Source organism: Drosophila guanche, unplaced genomic scaffold (assembly GCF_900245975.1).
Source record: "Drosophila guanche unplaced genomic scaffold, DGUA_6, whole genome shotgun sequence".
NCBI lineage: Eukaryota > Metazoa > Arthropoda > Insecta > Diptera > Drosophilidae > Drosophila > Drosophila guanche.
In genome coordinates, this window is record NW_022995752.1 from 1,952,034 (window position 1) to 1,965,545 (window position 13,512).

General features: G+C 39.6%; 1 protein-coding gene across 1 annotated transcript; it reads right to left on the reverse strand.

Annotated features, from left to right (window-relative positions):
* Nucleotides 1-12,129: 12,129 nt before the first annotated feature.
* Nucleotides 12,130-13,185, reverse strand: LOC117587686 (mitochondrial 2-oxodicarboxylate carrier). Its single transcript, XM_034278579.1, has one exon. It carries the CDS (start codon nucleotides 13,152-13,154, stop codon nucleotides 12,246-12,248), a length of 909 nt encoding a protein of 302 aa, XP_034134470.1. The 5' UTR covers nucleotides 13,155-13,185; the 3' UTR covers nucleotides 12,130-12,245.
* Nucleotides 13,186-13,512: the final 327 nt, after the last annotated feature.

Sequence of the window (13,512 nt, forward strand, 5' to 3'; positions counted from 1 at the left end):
GAGAGCCTTGGACTATTTTTAAAGACTAACTAAACAGAGAATATTGAGAACAAATAAATTATTTTTGCTATAAGTGACAGCAGCTCTTGCTGCCTGCTGCTTATCTCAATTCAGTGATTAGATTGTCTTCCATGGTATTTCCAGGGTAGCACGTTTTATTCATTACTATTTCACAAGTATTTTTAATCAACTTGAGATTAGTTATTTTTTATGATGCACACACCTTTTGGGTTGAGTAACACAGCTGTCCAGACAGCTTGCACTTGAATTGTGTACAAATGGTTTCAGCTAATCCCAAAGGCTTTTATGGCTTTTAGCACTGGCTGATGCTTGAGAGCCATTTGACATTCATTTGGATATTGGCAGCCTTCATTTGAGTGCTCCCAAAATACTCATGTAAATGATGACTAAAATCTACTAATTTTTCAAGGCAAATGATTCCCCTGCCTCGATGGAAATTCTCTTTGCTGCATGTCACTCAAGTGTGGCTGCCATACAGCAAAACATGAATAAATCTTTAATATTTTTTTGCTGCTGCACATCAGGCCGACTAAAAGGCAAAACTCTTTTTTTTTTTCGGTTTTGCATTGGGGTCATGTTCGTTCTCGTTGTGTGGGAACTGCAGTCAGGCATTTAATTGATTGATTGTTGCTCGTCTATGTCTGCATCGATTTGGCCATGTCCAGGCCATTGCCATTCCCCAGCGTCCACTCCACTCTCTCCCCCTGTCACGGCCTGCGTTTCGTTGTTTCATAACCAAAAACCAGAGTCCATGCCTCGCCTGCAACTCGCCCCCTGAATCAGCTCCTATTCTCCTGTTATCAAATCGACTTCGTGGCTATGTGCCACACATCGTGTTGCCAATTAGTGTTGGTGCGTCATCTGTGCGCATCTGTGCAACACACTGCGTGTGTGTGTCGGTGTGTACGTCATCAATTAATTTTTGTATTGCTGAAACTTTGTTTTTTGGTGGGATTTTTTGCAGTGGGAGAGAGAGAACGTTGCGTGTACGTGGTAGAATCCCAAACCCTCTGTTGACTGATTGGTTTCCTTGCTATTCAATTGTTTTGGTACTGGAAATACGAATGGATGGGCTTTCTAAACAAAGTTATGGTCATGGATTTTGACATATGGACAGCGTGATGAGTAATCAAAGGTGTGGGAGGTGTGTTTTTGGATGTGTTGAGAATCGCTGTGGTGTCTGCCATTATTCAGTTCATTATTCTCTGTAGCTCCTGTCATCTATTGTGGAAAATTAGAGCTTTTGCATTAATTTTTTGTAGTTTTCCGTTTGATGGGATTTTATATTTTATATTTTAAATATTTTCAATGAATTCTGCATGAATTTTAAATAATCACTTTTCAAATCTTTTAAATCTTGCTGCTTTCACTATACTGTACTATTTATATTTTAAGTAGTTATTAAACATTTCTTAAATAGTTTTCAAATATTTAATACGCATTCTGGTGCTCTCTACTTTATGTTTACTTGCTATATTGATTACATTACAGTTAATAACATTAATCAGTTAATTTAATTTTCTTACTCTCTAGCCACCCACTTTTCGCTGTTAAAAGTCAAAGCCTTTACACTGAAACTCTTTCTAAATAACTGATTCCAATACACAAAACTTCCACCTGGTATGCATTGCATACCAAAATAATGATACCTGTGATAACAAATGTTATTAGAAACCAGCAACCACTCCCTCTTCCCCGGAGTATTTCTGGGAATCGCGTAGCTGTCTTTCTCTCATTCTCCTTACCAAAAACTTGTTGGGAAAACTCGAAGAAACTAAATTAAGTTTAACTTGAACTACAATATGTACATTTGATTTATGCATTGAGAGTCCATGGCCTGAACCCAAGCCCTGTTCCGACTTTGTCCACAGCTCCTGCTTCATCTGCTGCTCCTGCTCCTGCATCAGGAGGGGGGAAATCTCCTGATAACTAAGCAAAAACCTAGTCAACTTTCACGTTCGCATTGTTTGCACAAGCACGAAAAGTTATTAAGATGCATAGACGTGATTTTGCATGTTTTAAAAAAGAATACATAATGTTCCAGTTGGCTGGGGAAGGAATAGATAGAGATAGAAACGGGGCCAGGCTCTGCCTTCTTGACTTGCACTTTAAGTACTCTTAATTTACTAAACAAATTTTCATTTCCAAACGAAAAAAATGGTGCATTAAAAGAGCGTCGCGGGTCCTCGTCCTGCCCATTCCTTTGGACCATCCCATCTCATTGACATGCCTGAGACATTGAATTGAATTAAAAGTTTGTCACAAGGAAACAGAATAACGAGAAGTTTCCTTTTCTTGGCCCAAAAGTTTTTCCGCATTTAAATTGATTTGTAATTCGTGGTTAATTCAGTTTTTTTTTTGTGGCTCTCTCTTTTGGTCAGTTTTCAATTCCCATTTTATATTCAATTTCTCAGTGTTTTTATTAAAGTTAATATTATTGTAATTTGACACGGAAATCGTGACAGTTGTTTGAAATTTGCCATTCGATTGCACTGAATGCACAATTAAATACTTGAAAACATTTTTAAACTGTCACAAAATGCAGCATGCTGCGGTCTGGGGCTCAGGCATTTTAGAAATGTGTTAGAGATAGTATTAAGGAAAAGTCTATTTGAATTATGATGCTGAAATAGGGAAGTAAATTGAAAAATTCCGCACTGAACTCCACTGACATATTAAAGAGAAACAAATGATGACGTTTATATGTGATTTAGTACGGCTTTTCCCGTCTTTTCAAGTGCATTTTCATATTCATTTACATTTTCATTCAATTAATAAATATAATAGAAATTCTCGCCATTAATCTCTCTGTTTTGGCTGTGATTTTAAAGATGTGCGAATTAAATTGGGGAAAATATTTCACTCGAATGAAATCGCATTATTGTTAAGCTGTTTATGCCTATGTAATTTGAATATTCAAAAATCAAATGAAATTAGGGAAACGGAAAAGGATTTTCGTTCGTCTCTTCTCACATTTCTCACAATTTAATTGGAGAGACAAATAAATCAAAAACACAGACAAACATCCCAAATGTTTTCACATTCGTTTGCTGTTTTTCGGGGGGAAATATTTACACACACGCACACCTTTGTACTGGTCATAATTTATGAGAGACACGAACAAGTGTAAATGCCAAGAATATTCAAATGAAAAGTGAAAATCCCCAAAACAAAAATAGCTGCTTATATTCATGCCAATGGCGGCAGAATCAAATCCCTTTGGCCACACACACACACACACAAACTAATCTGAAGAACTTGTTGTATTTCTATTCGTAAATTATTATTGTAATATTTGCCTAAAACGTTTATCGCATTGTCGCAAAATGCATTAGAAGGAGTTGGAAGTAGGAGACAGCCTACGTTGATGAGGCGATGAGTTTGAGGTTTTGTTCAGAGATTAGCAAAGTCTTTACTGCTCCCAAACGGAAGTTTAGGGTTCGGTTTCGGGTTTTTGGGGTTTGTTTGTAAGTCATTAGAAATATATTTGCCTTGTTTGGTGTTGAACGCTCAAACTTTATTAGGGACTAGGCATGATATGATGATGACGTTGTAACAGAGACGACTGCTGCGAATGGCAGCTTATGATTTACACATTTTGGCTTGTGAAAGTGTATTTTGGGGTTGAGATGGAACAGGCTTACAATATCATAATACCAAAATCATTTTTAAGTGACTGAGGTTGTTACACATAGCTGCCAGAGTGGTAAACGGGATGCCAGGAATGTAGGAATATAAGTAGTGCTGTAAATTTACAGGATCTCTTCAGTTCCATAACTGTAGCTCATCTGAAAAAAAAACCCATTAACAGAGAACTATCATAAATTTCGTGCCTTTCCGATTGAACAATTATCTGCCTTAAAATGTACAAAACCCCAGGTAGTATAATCTAATCCCTGGCCCAAAAACTCCTCCACCTGTGCTCTCTGTTGCACAACTTGTAGAATTTATGCATGACAGGAGGCATGCCTTAATCCTTTGCCAAGGCGCCAACGTGTGCTGTGGGATGACTGTAGAGAAAGTGCCTGGATTGTAGGGACAGGGAATTAGAGTGCCTCGTGTTTGTTATTAGCAAAACAATCGCAAAAACACCACAGGAATGTAGAATGTATGATGCAGCATACACGATACAGGATGCCTTGCCATATTATGATTAACACTCCTTAACAAAAACACAGAGAAAGCCCGGAGAAAATTAAATTAAACTGGTGAATGAATCCGTTGCAACTCAATTAACTTTTGCGAAAATCTGCTTAAAGGTTCTATGCATACATGGCCCTCGATGGGCTCTCGAGCATAAATCAATCATTATTTGCAACGCCAGAAGTGACACTTTATAAGGTTATTGTTCCTCTTCCGCATTGAGCATATTAAAAGTGAAATGTACCGGGGAAAGCATGTAGAAGGGGAAAGGGGCAAAAAGTCAGGAAACATTTTATTGGAGGCGACAATGAAAAATCGCTGCCGCATATGTTCGACAATAACCTGACATTATTGACTGTTAATATCCGGCAAAATAAATGCTGCCATTTGTTTTAAATATCGACTAGAGGATGCACTAACTTTTGTGGTTTGAAAGCTGGAGAATATACTGAGTCGAAGTGTGATAAATATTTTATAAAGCTGGCAGAGAATTGAAGCGATAATGTTTAATTCCTTTAAGAAATATGTTTAGATAATTTATTTTATGTCTATGTGTTCTCTGGATTTTAATTATACAGAGAAAAGGCTAGTTTTCGGTCTCCTTGTAGTGAAAATTCGACGACTATTAATATGTAAGCAACCGACACGCGACTTTTTCTGTTCCACTGTTCCCACAATACCCTCCCTTCTATAGGGTAGACTTAAATCGATCTGGGTGCAACATTTCAATAACTGAAACGCCAATTAAAATTGTACAATGGGTTCTCGGTCAGAGGAGTGACTCCAAACAAAAGAAAAAAAGAAAAAAACCAAGAGAATCCAATGGAAAAAAATGCCTGGATGCTGGAGAGGGCGAAAAAATAACAGTGGACGAATGTCAGTTAAACGAACAAACAGCAAAAAACAAACACAAGCAGACATCTGCATTGGCCGAGTTGACACACAACCGCACATGCATACCATACATATAGATATGTGTATATGAGGCAGACAGGAAGCACTCACCCACACAGCGAAGGAGAGATGCAACACACACATACACAGACACACAGCAGACTCTCATATCCTACGACCTGGGCCATATCCTGTGCTGCTGGGCTGTTACGCGCTTGGTAATTGGTATTGTTTGCCTGAACGCGTGTCCACTCTCCGGGAACAAGCAGAGTTGCTGCCACACACCCGCACTTTGCTCCTCCATGTTGGCACCTTTCAATCCCGCAACCGAAAATACAAAATGGAAACCAATGCAATGCACACGAGCCGCGGCTGAGGAGACGAAGCAATAAGGGACAACCAGGGAGCTTGCATAAACAAGCAACTAGCGACTATTAATTTTCAATTATAAAGAAGCGAAGGATCTGCCAATGAGGCACTGGAGAGCCGCCAGTGGGGGTCAGTGCACTGTCACTTTCGCTTTTTTCGCAGTGACAGCTGTCAAAATATTTGTTGGAAAAACGTTGACAGAACTGCCGCCATATAGGTCAGAATTCATGATAAAATGGAGGATGTAAATGGATACGATACGTATGGGATGTGTCTGTGGGTGCACAGAAGAATCGGGAAATGACAGGGGCTGGGTGAAACTTTAATGAAAAGTGCAGAAATATATTCTCATAGTTTAAAGAAATGGAAAACTCAGCTTTCTGGACCTTCAATTAATTACTGCACTCAAGCACTCACATATTCAATTACCAACACACATAATTATCGCTAAGAGGGTACGGTATACAGTCACTGCCCACCCTTCAAACCGAAATGTTACCGTTAACAGATGCAACATGTTGGAAGCGCTCCGTTCAAACGCAACTTATTCGATAATCCTTAACAAGGAATCAGTTTCCGTAAAAATTTTGCTGAAGCAAGAACTACGAAATGATTTTCTTGAATTGTATTTTCCTTGTCCGAGAATATCACAACAGAATGGGGTAGGGCGTATGTGTAATGTGCTTCCAAATTAAATTGTGAGATGCTTTTCCCCCTTGTATATCTTATTATATGTATTTCCCTTCACTTAATTCCGGGACAACTCGCCACACACACACATACACACTTTCACATTTTATTTCATTAGCGCGTAAAATTCGTTTTAATTAATATATATAAAAATTGTTGCTGCTGTACGTTGGATGCTGGCTGCTGGCTGCTGGCTGCTGTCTGCCTCGGTCAGCAGTCTACTTGTGGGTTCAATTTGTGGAAAACAGAGCCCCAGACATGTACTGCCTGGCCACCCTCTGCCGCAGTCTCCTATGCATTTTATATCATTTTTTCTTGAGCATAAAATGTTGAAAGCAGCCGTTGCACGTGCGCAGCATGTTTAATTATCCCCTGAATGAGGATGTGTGTATGTGGCACGAGTGAATCGAGCGTCGAGGCGTCATGTGGTTTCGGTTCATGTGGTCAGTGTTTCAAGTCCAAGCTTAATGACTCCATGCTAGTGTCTGTAGGTCTGCCTTCTCTCTGTTTTAGTTGGTCTGTTTTAGTTGGCCATTAAATTGCACATTCGAAATGTAGTGCACACGCACACAAAATGTTTTGAAATGAAATTAAAAGTTGATTCGGGAAAGATTAAGTGGATTTAAGCGCGGGCGAACCACCTATTTTTGATGGCGAAAATCTGCAATTTTATTTGCTTCTGTTACACAGATTTTTTTGGCTTAAATTCTCCACAAATGTGGCTTAAATTTTACTGCAGTTTTTTTGGCCCGTCTCTTGTTTTCTGTGAGTAGTTTCTCAATTTGCAAAACAAATTGAAAAACACTTGCCATGCATTGCTTCTAGGATCTAGTATGTGTGTATGGTTGTCCTTGTAGTTTGCGCTTTGCATAAAAACATTTGCATATTCCAGCCAGCAGTTTACTAACTTAAACAAGGTCTTGCTGCGGAGTTTCTTTAGTAGGGGTTTCAAGGGTTTGGTTTTGTCTCCAGATTTAAGATTTGTGAGGGATTTATTTTTGCTGAAAATGAAAGGAATATTCTGCTGTTTGGTTTTAACTTAATGCTCTTTTGGTTAGCTTTAAAATCGAATATATTTTATATTTTAAACATTTTTTGGAGCTTAAATGTGTTTTATTTTTTTTATTTTTTAGTGTTCTAGAAATTTGTATGCAAGTCGAAATTTCTGGCATCTAAAGAGCTTCTCGTTTCGCTTTTGCGGTGCTTATTTTTTTTTTTGCGCTCTCTTTCTACGCTTTTGACCGACAATATTAATATGAATGACTGTCATGCGGCTTGGTGTTGCCTCTCTCTTTCCTTCTCCCTGTGTCTGTGTGCATAATTATGTATGCCACTGTGTGTGTGTTTGTGCGAGTATCTGTGTGTGTGCAACGAAACGTTAAATGTGCACGTGACAAGCGTGTAATGAGGAAGTCTTCTGTCTTCGCAGCAAAACGCCGCTCGTCTAGGACGACGGCAGCTTCAATATATAGTCCCTCGTACGAGTATGTGTACTACTATGCTCTACTATATATAGTATGGGGCAATGTCGTGCCATGTTACGCATATATATCCGACTCGACTCGACTCTACATATATTTCAATCATTTTAAGTGTGTTTGTGTTACAACGTCAGCAGGACAACGATGCCACCACAGGATAGTCGCCTCATCGTCATTTCTCAGGCACACATATTGCTCCTGATACTGCTACGGCTCCTGCTCCTGCGTCCTGTCCTAGTGTCGTCGTCGTCTGAAAATTGGACAATGATTTATGAGGCGTTAAGTCAAACTTCATATTAATTTCATTTCATTTTCAACCAAACTTCTCAGCCCCGCACGACCAACCTCTCTTTTCCTTCACTCATTCTGCCCCCTGGCTTTCCTTTCTTTTGACTTTAAAGTTAAAACTGAAAACACATGAGACACGTAAAATACTCGTAGCAAAAAAAATAGTATCCAAGGCAAGAATAAAGGATAAAAGCCGTCTGAACATTCGATGGCTATGCCATGAACAAAGGTAACCGGAAAACGTGTTATGAATTTATAGAATGTCTTCTTTACCGTTTCTTTTTGGCAAACATTTTAAAAAGAACGAACAGCCAATATACTCATTTTTGAAGAATTTAAAACAATTTATTTAAATGCATTTCCGAAACCGAACTTTGTAGAAGTCTTCTAAATGGATTTTTATTTTATTTTTCCCAGCTTGTGATTGTTCTTTCTTTTTTTCTGTAATGGAACATAAATTTTCAGTGCAATTGTATGCCAAGAAAGAAAAATGATTTGTTTTAAAGCATAAGAATCTCCGAAAGCCTAACTTTTGGTATGGTAACTAAAATTCTTTGGGTTTGAAGTAGGAGGAAAATATCCATACTTAAATCTAGATCAAATCTGAATCAAATTTTTCAAAATTGTAAATTTGCTCCCAAAAAAATCAACCAAAGAGTATGCGCAAGTCCGGCACAAGCACACCTATACTCAAGCACACACACGACACCGTGTCACACCTTCGTTATCCATGTCCTTGGATTCGGGTTCCTGGTTTTGCTTCTGGCCTATCGTTATGTGGGCCTCTTTTCCACCCTCGAGCATAATCATATTTTCTACCAACAATTGTGTATAACATGTGTAATTTGAACATTTCATTCATTCATTCATTCATACATTTATTCGCTCACACAGATAAGGCATGCCAGTGTGGGTGTGTTATGTGTGTGTGTGCTGGTGTGTGAAAATAACTTGTGGCATGCTTTGAGGCGTTGTGTGTGGCAAGCCAGAACTTTGAGCACTTCTCTTGCTGACTGCCTGGCTGCCGCTGCTTCTCCTGCCACTGGTGTTGCCATTCTCCAGTGGTTTTTGCCTTTTTCACACTCTCCTGCCCCGCTCCTGCCCCTGCCACACTCCCACTCTCTGTGTCTGCCCCTCTTCCGCAGTCCCTTCACTCTCTTTGTGTGTGTCTGGCCCTCTGTCTCTGGTTATTGGCCAGTGAAGCGTTAACCATGGTCAATAAAAAATTTATTTAGACAACCACAACAGCTACAACACAATTTTTGCCGTTTCCCGATAATAAAAAAATCACTATGAAAATTACGTGAAGTGATGGCCGAAGTGATTGATACACTCATGCCGATTGCGATTTATCATCGACATTTAATGAAAATTCATTCAGTTCTACCGACTATTCCGATCTACCTACTGAGGAGAGCTGCTGCAACAGGCGTGGCACATGTAAGCGAATTTCTAGTCCTTAACCAGGGAAGCATCTTTTTAGTTCGATATGTTCGATAATGATTGCCCAATTTATACAGAAAAAGCAAGAATAAAGTCTATTTCGCCCTATAATATCAAATATATGTACATATGTATATATTTAGGAGTATCTGCATTGCAAACCGCTGCTAAAAATCCTATAACTTGTTAGGAAGATCATCAATATTATGTTGAGTCGGGGAAAAAATGTATTTGGCAGGCAACAATACCACAAGAGCAAAAAAAGAACACAAGAATCAAATAAAATTGTTGTACATTTTTGCCTCTCATTCAGTTGTGTGTGTGCCGTACCGTGTTTTTTCTCTTTCTGCCCTTGATAGAGCTGCCTGCCCTTTCCCCTTTCTCTCTCGCTATGCCTCTTGATGGTGTCGAGTATTGGCATTTGATTTATTTCCTGGTACGTTTAAATATTTCAAATAATTCATATTTTATTGACTACACACATCGACACAAAGAGAGAGATCGCTCTCCTTCTCTCTGTGTCTCTGCCTGTCTCTCTCTCTCTGTTTGGGAGCAATTAAATTGCATTGTGCATTGCATTTTGAGTTAATTCAATTTGTTTGTCAAAATTTTGAGTAGGGAATTTTAGAAAAGGCTCAATTTTTGTTTAGTAATTGGTGGAGTTTTCGGTTTGCTGCTTTGTGTCTGCAAAATTTGGATATTTAGTTCATGTTGAATTAAATTTTGCATAAATTTCAATGAAAATTGTGCAAAATTGAAAATGCATTTTCACTTAATTAATGAGGCATGTCTTTCGCCACAAAATCGTCTACAAATTGGCAGTAAGAAGTGTGGAAAACACACTCCTGGCAAACAATTAAACAAAACCGAATAGAGAAACAAACAAACAATGCTCGGGCAAAACAATAAATGCATTTTCCAAAATGCAAAAGCAAAAATGTCTCCAGGGTCAATTTGAAATGCATTTACATAGCTGCAGCCAGCCCAGCCAGCCACTCAAAGTCACACACACAAGAAATACGAGTATAGATTAGTGTAATTACAATACCATGGAAAATGACGTCGACATGGACATGGAATGGCAAATGGCTCAAGGGCATTTCCACTCCGCTGGGAAATGATGTGTAGTCCACCCTGTCCAGCCATTCAGATAGGGATTTTGTATGTGGCGGTGGGTGTGGCATTAGGGAGGCATTAGCCATTAGAACTGTGCACAGCGCATTTGGAAATTCTGCTTTTGATTTCATTTCATTACGCATTTGCAATTTCATCTATGAATAATTGAAAATGTGCATTGCATACTTTAAGGCCAGCCCAAATTGCCATTACAATTGAACATTTTGGCTGTCCCCCCCGGCTGGTTAGGTCAATGTTTTTGGGGGCTAATTTAGACGAGAAATATGCTTATTACGCATTAAAACTAATTAAGCATGAAACTCTATTTGATGGCCAGAACTCTCTTCACTTTGAATGGGGCGATAGCCCCACTCTGGCATGCTCAAACTTATGTTTAAAATGTTGATTGATGGCTTTGGAAATGTTGATTTGTAGCTTGTAGATATTTATCTCAGCATTTAACAATGATTTATGGTTTAACTGCCTCGATTTCAGGCATATGATAATTGTCGTGAGGTCGTTCGTCTGAGGTTCTCGCCCTCTCTCGCGGCGATTAAACAGCAGCTTCCTTTGCCTTTATTTTCGCTCTTCTGGTGTTCACCTTAATGGCTCTTAATTGCAATTCCTTTTCGCCATGGAAAGACTCTTCAATTATCACACAATTAGGTGGGAGTGCCAAGTGGAATGAAAATAAACAAAAACACTGAAATAATGGGAAAGAATGTGAAGTTTTCGACTAGAGAATACCTGGTAGTTGGGCTTAACTTATTTTAGATATTATTAGATATTAGTGATGAGGAAATGAGTTTGTTCAAGTGGAAAATGGTTCAGTGAATATTTTAAGCCATGGTTCTTCTGTTCTATCTCTGACTTCCTTCTCACCCTAAAACCCATATACTCCTTGATGTTGATCCCAAAACAACCGAAAGAGCTCCCCACAAAGACCAGCGAATTAGTACCAGAGAATAGGAAATAAATGCCGTGGAAACAAAGTCGGTAGCTCACTTTGAGAGTCCGTCCGCTGCCAAAACACTCTCCAACACTCGACATAAATTAATTATAATTCCCTCCCCCTCCTTGTAAGTGTTCTCTGTTGCCCGCCTTTAATTGTAATTGTTGTTATGGCTGGCTTATAATTGTCGGTGCTTGTTGATGCTGTTTCCCTGATGTCGTAGTAGTAGTAGTCCTCTTCTATCCTCTCCTCGATGTCGTTGTCGTTGTCGTTGTAGAGCTCTAAACAATTAAGTGCAAATTGTAAAACATGTAGAACTCTGCGGTCTGTGGTCAGGTTTTGTGTGTGAAGGTAACCGAAACCCCAAACAGAACCGGCAAACGGAAACAAAACTATTTGAGGTTTTTTATTTAAGTGACTTTTATGTGTGGAGTCTGTGGAAACTGCTTTGGAAACTTAATTTCTATTTGTTTTATAGACAAAAAGGAAGTTGTACAGATTGGAAGTACTTGAGAATGTGCTGAAAAGCTTATTTGATTTTTGTTATTTAAAATAATTCATCGAAAAGTTATCGATTAGAAGAAAGTCCTTTAAAAAGCTTTTATTGTACTAAAATATGTGTGTTTCCATGTTTTTTTATATTAAGTTTGTTTTGGTGTAAAATATTTAACCGATAATTTATCGACCAAAAGAAGTGAAGTAATTTGAAGTGCGCTGCCATTTAAAAGATGTGATCGATGGATAGTTATTTAATAGTTTTTGGTGTAAAATAATCGATAATTATCGACATCCATTGTCGTGGTATTTTTCTTGGACGCACACACTCAGACACGTAAATCTAAATATTATCAACAATATTTAATCGTCAAATACTCGAAACCATACTCGTAGGCCAGCATTAGAATAGCACCTCCGGGTCCCGCACGCATCATTTTCACACTCAAGCCCTTAAACAGCGCTCGAAAGCCTTCCTCTGTGTAGATCGTCCAGATCGTGGGCGCAGTCCATTTATATTTGATGGTGCCTTTGATGGGCTGAGGGCCCTGGATGCGGGACTTGGCCACATCGAAAGTGACGCTAAACACAGAGCTAACGATGCTCGCGAAGAAGCCAATGGCACCGCGACGCAAGAACTCCGCGAACCTATCCTCATAAGCGGGAAGTTCATCTTTGAGTCCTTGATACAGGCCAAAATATGCGAAATGAAAGATGGCATTGCGGAGCATGAGAGCCGTTATGCCTCGGTAGAGTCCCTTGATGCCAAAGCCATCGTTCCGAATGATTTTTCCGGCCACATTTAGCGTATTGAGAGAGTCCTTGCGATACGCCTGCTGTGTGATCTTGACCACCTCAAAAGGATTCAGGATAGCGCACTCCAGTGTGCCCGCCAGTGCCCCTGCCATGGCATGCGTCAAGGCCGTCGGCTGTGGTGCTCCAAACAGAAAGAGGGGCTTGAACTGCTCGTAAATCACAAACTTGCAAGCTCGCTTTGGGGTCTCCGAGCAAATGGGAGGCACGATGCCCTTCCAAAAGCCAGAAACACCTTCGTAATGATAGATCTTTGAAATGCAGTCCATCACACCCGAGTATTGAAGCTGTTCGGGATTTGCATGCACACCCTGCAGCTGTATTCGTGTCTTGACAACATCCAAGGGATGCAATAGTAATAGTTCGAGGAGACCCGCCGATCCGCCAGCCAAAAATTGCAAGAGGGCTTTACTCTTGCCAGGCTCTGGCTCTTTTTGGGTTCCATTCATTCGGGACACAAACAAATAAAAATGCTTTTTAAACTGAAGTAAATCTCAGGGACAATCTGTCTCCATCGTTTTTAAGGTCACTCCATCCAATCTACATCACTCTACATCCGATCTCGAATGGTCATGAATGTCAAGTGCACCTGCATCGACATCAAAAAGTCAGTTTTGTGGCTAGTGCCAGTGGGGGTTCGGGATCTCATAACAACAATTATGCTAATGTGGCCCAATCCGGGTACGTCAATCCAACATAATTGCTAACAAATTAGTCATGGTCACACAGTGTACCCCCACAGTTCCGCAGTTGACCCATTACGAGTCTCATGGTCCTCCATCCGCCTCCTCCTCCTTTGTGTGGTGG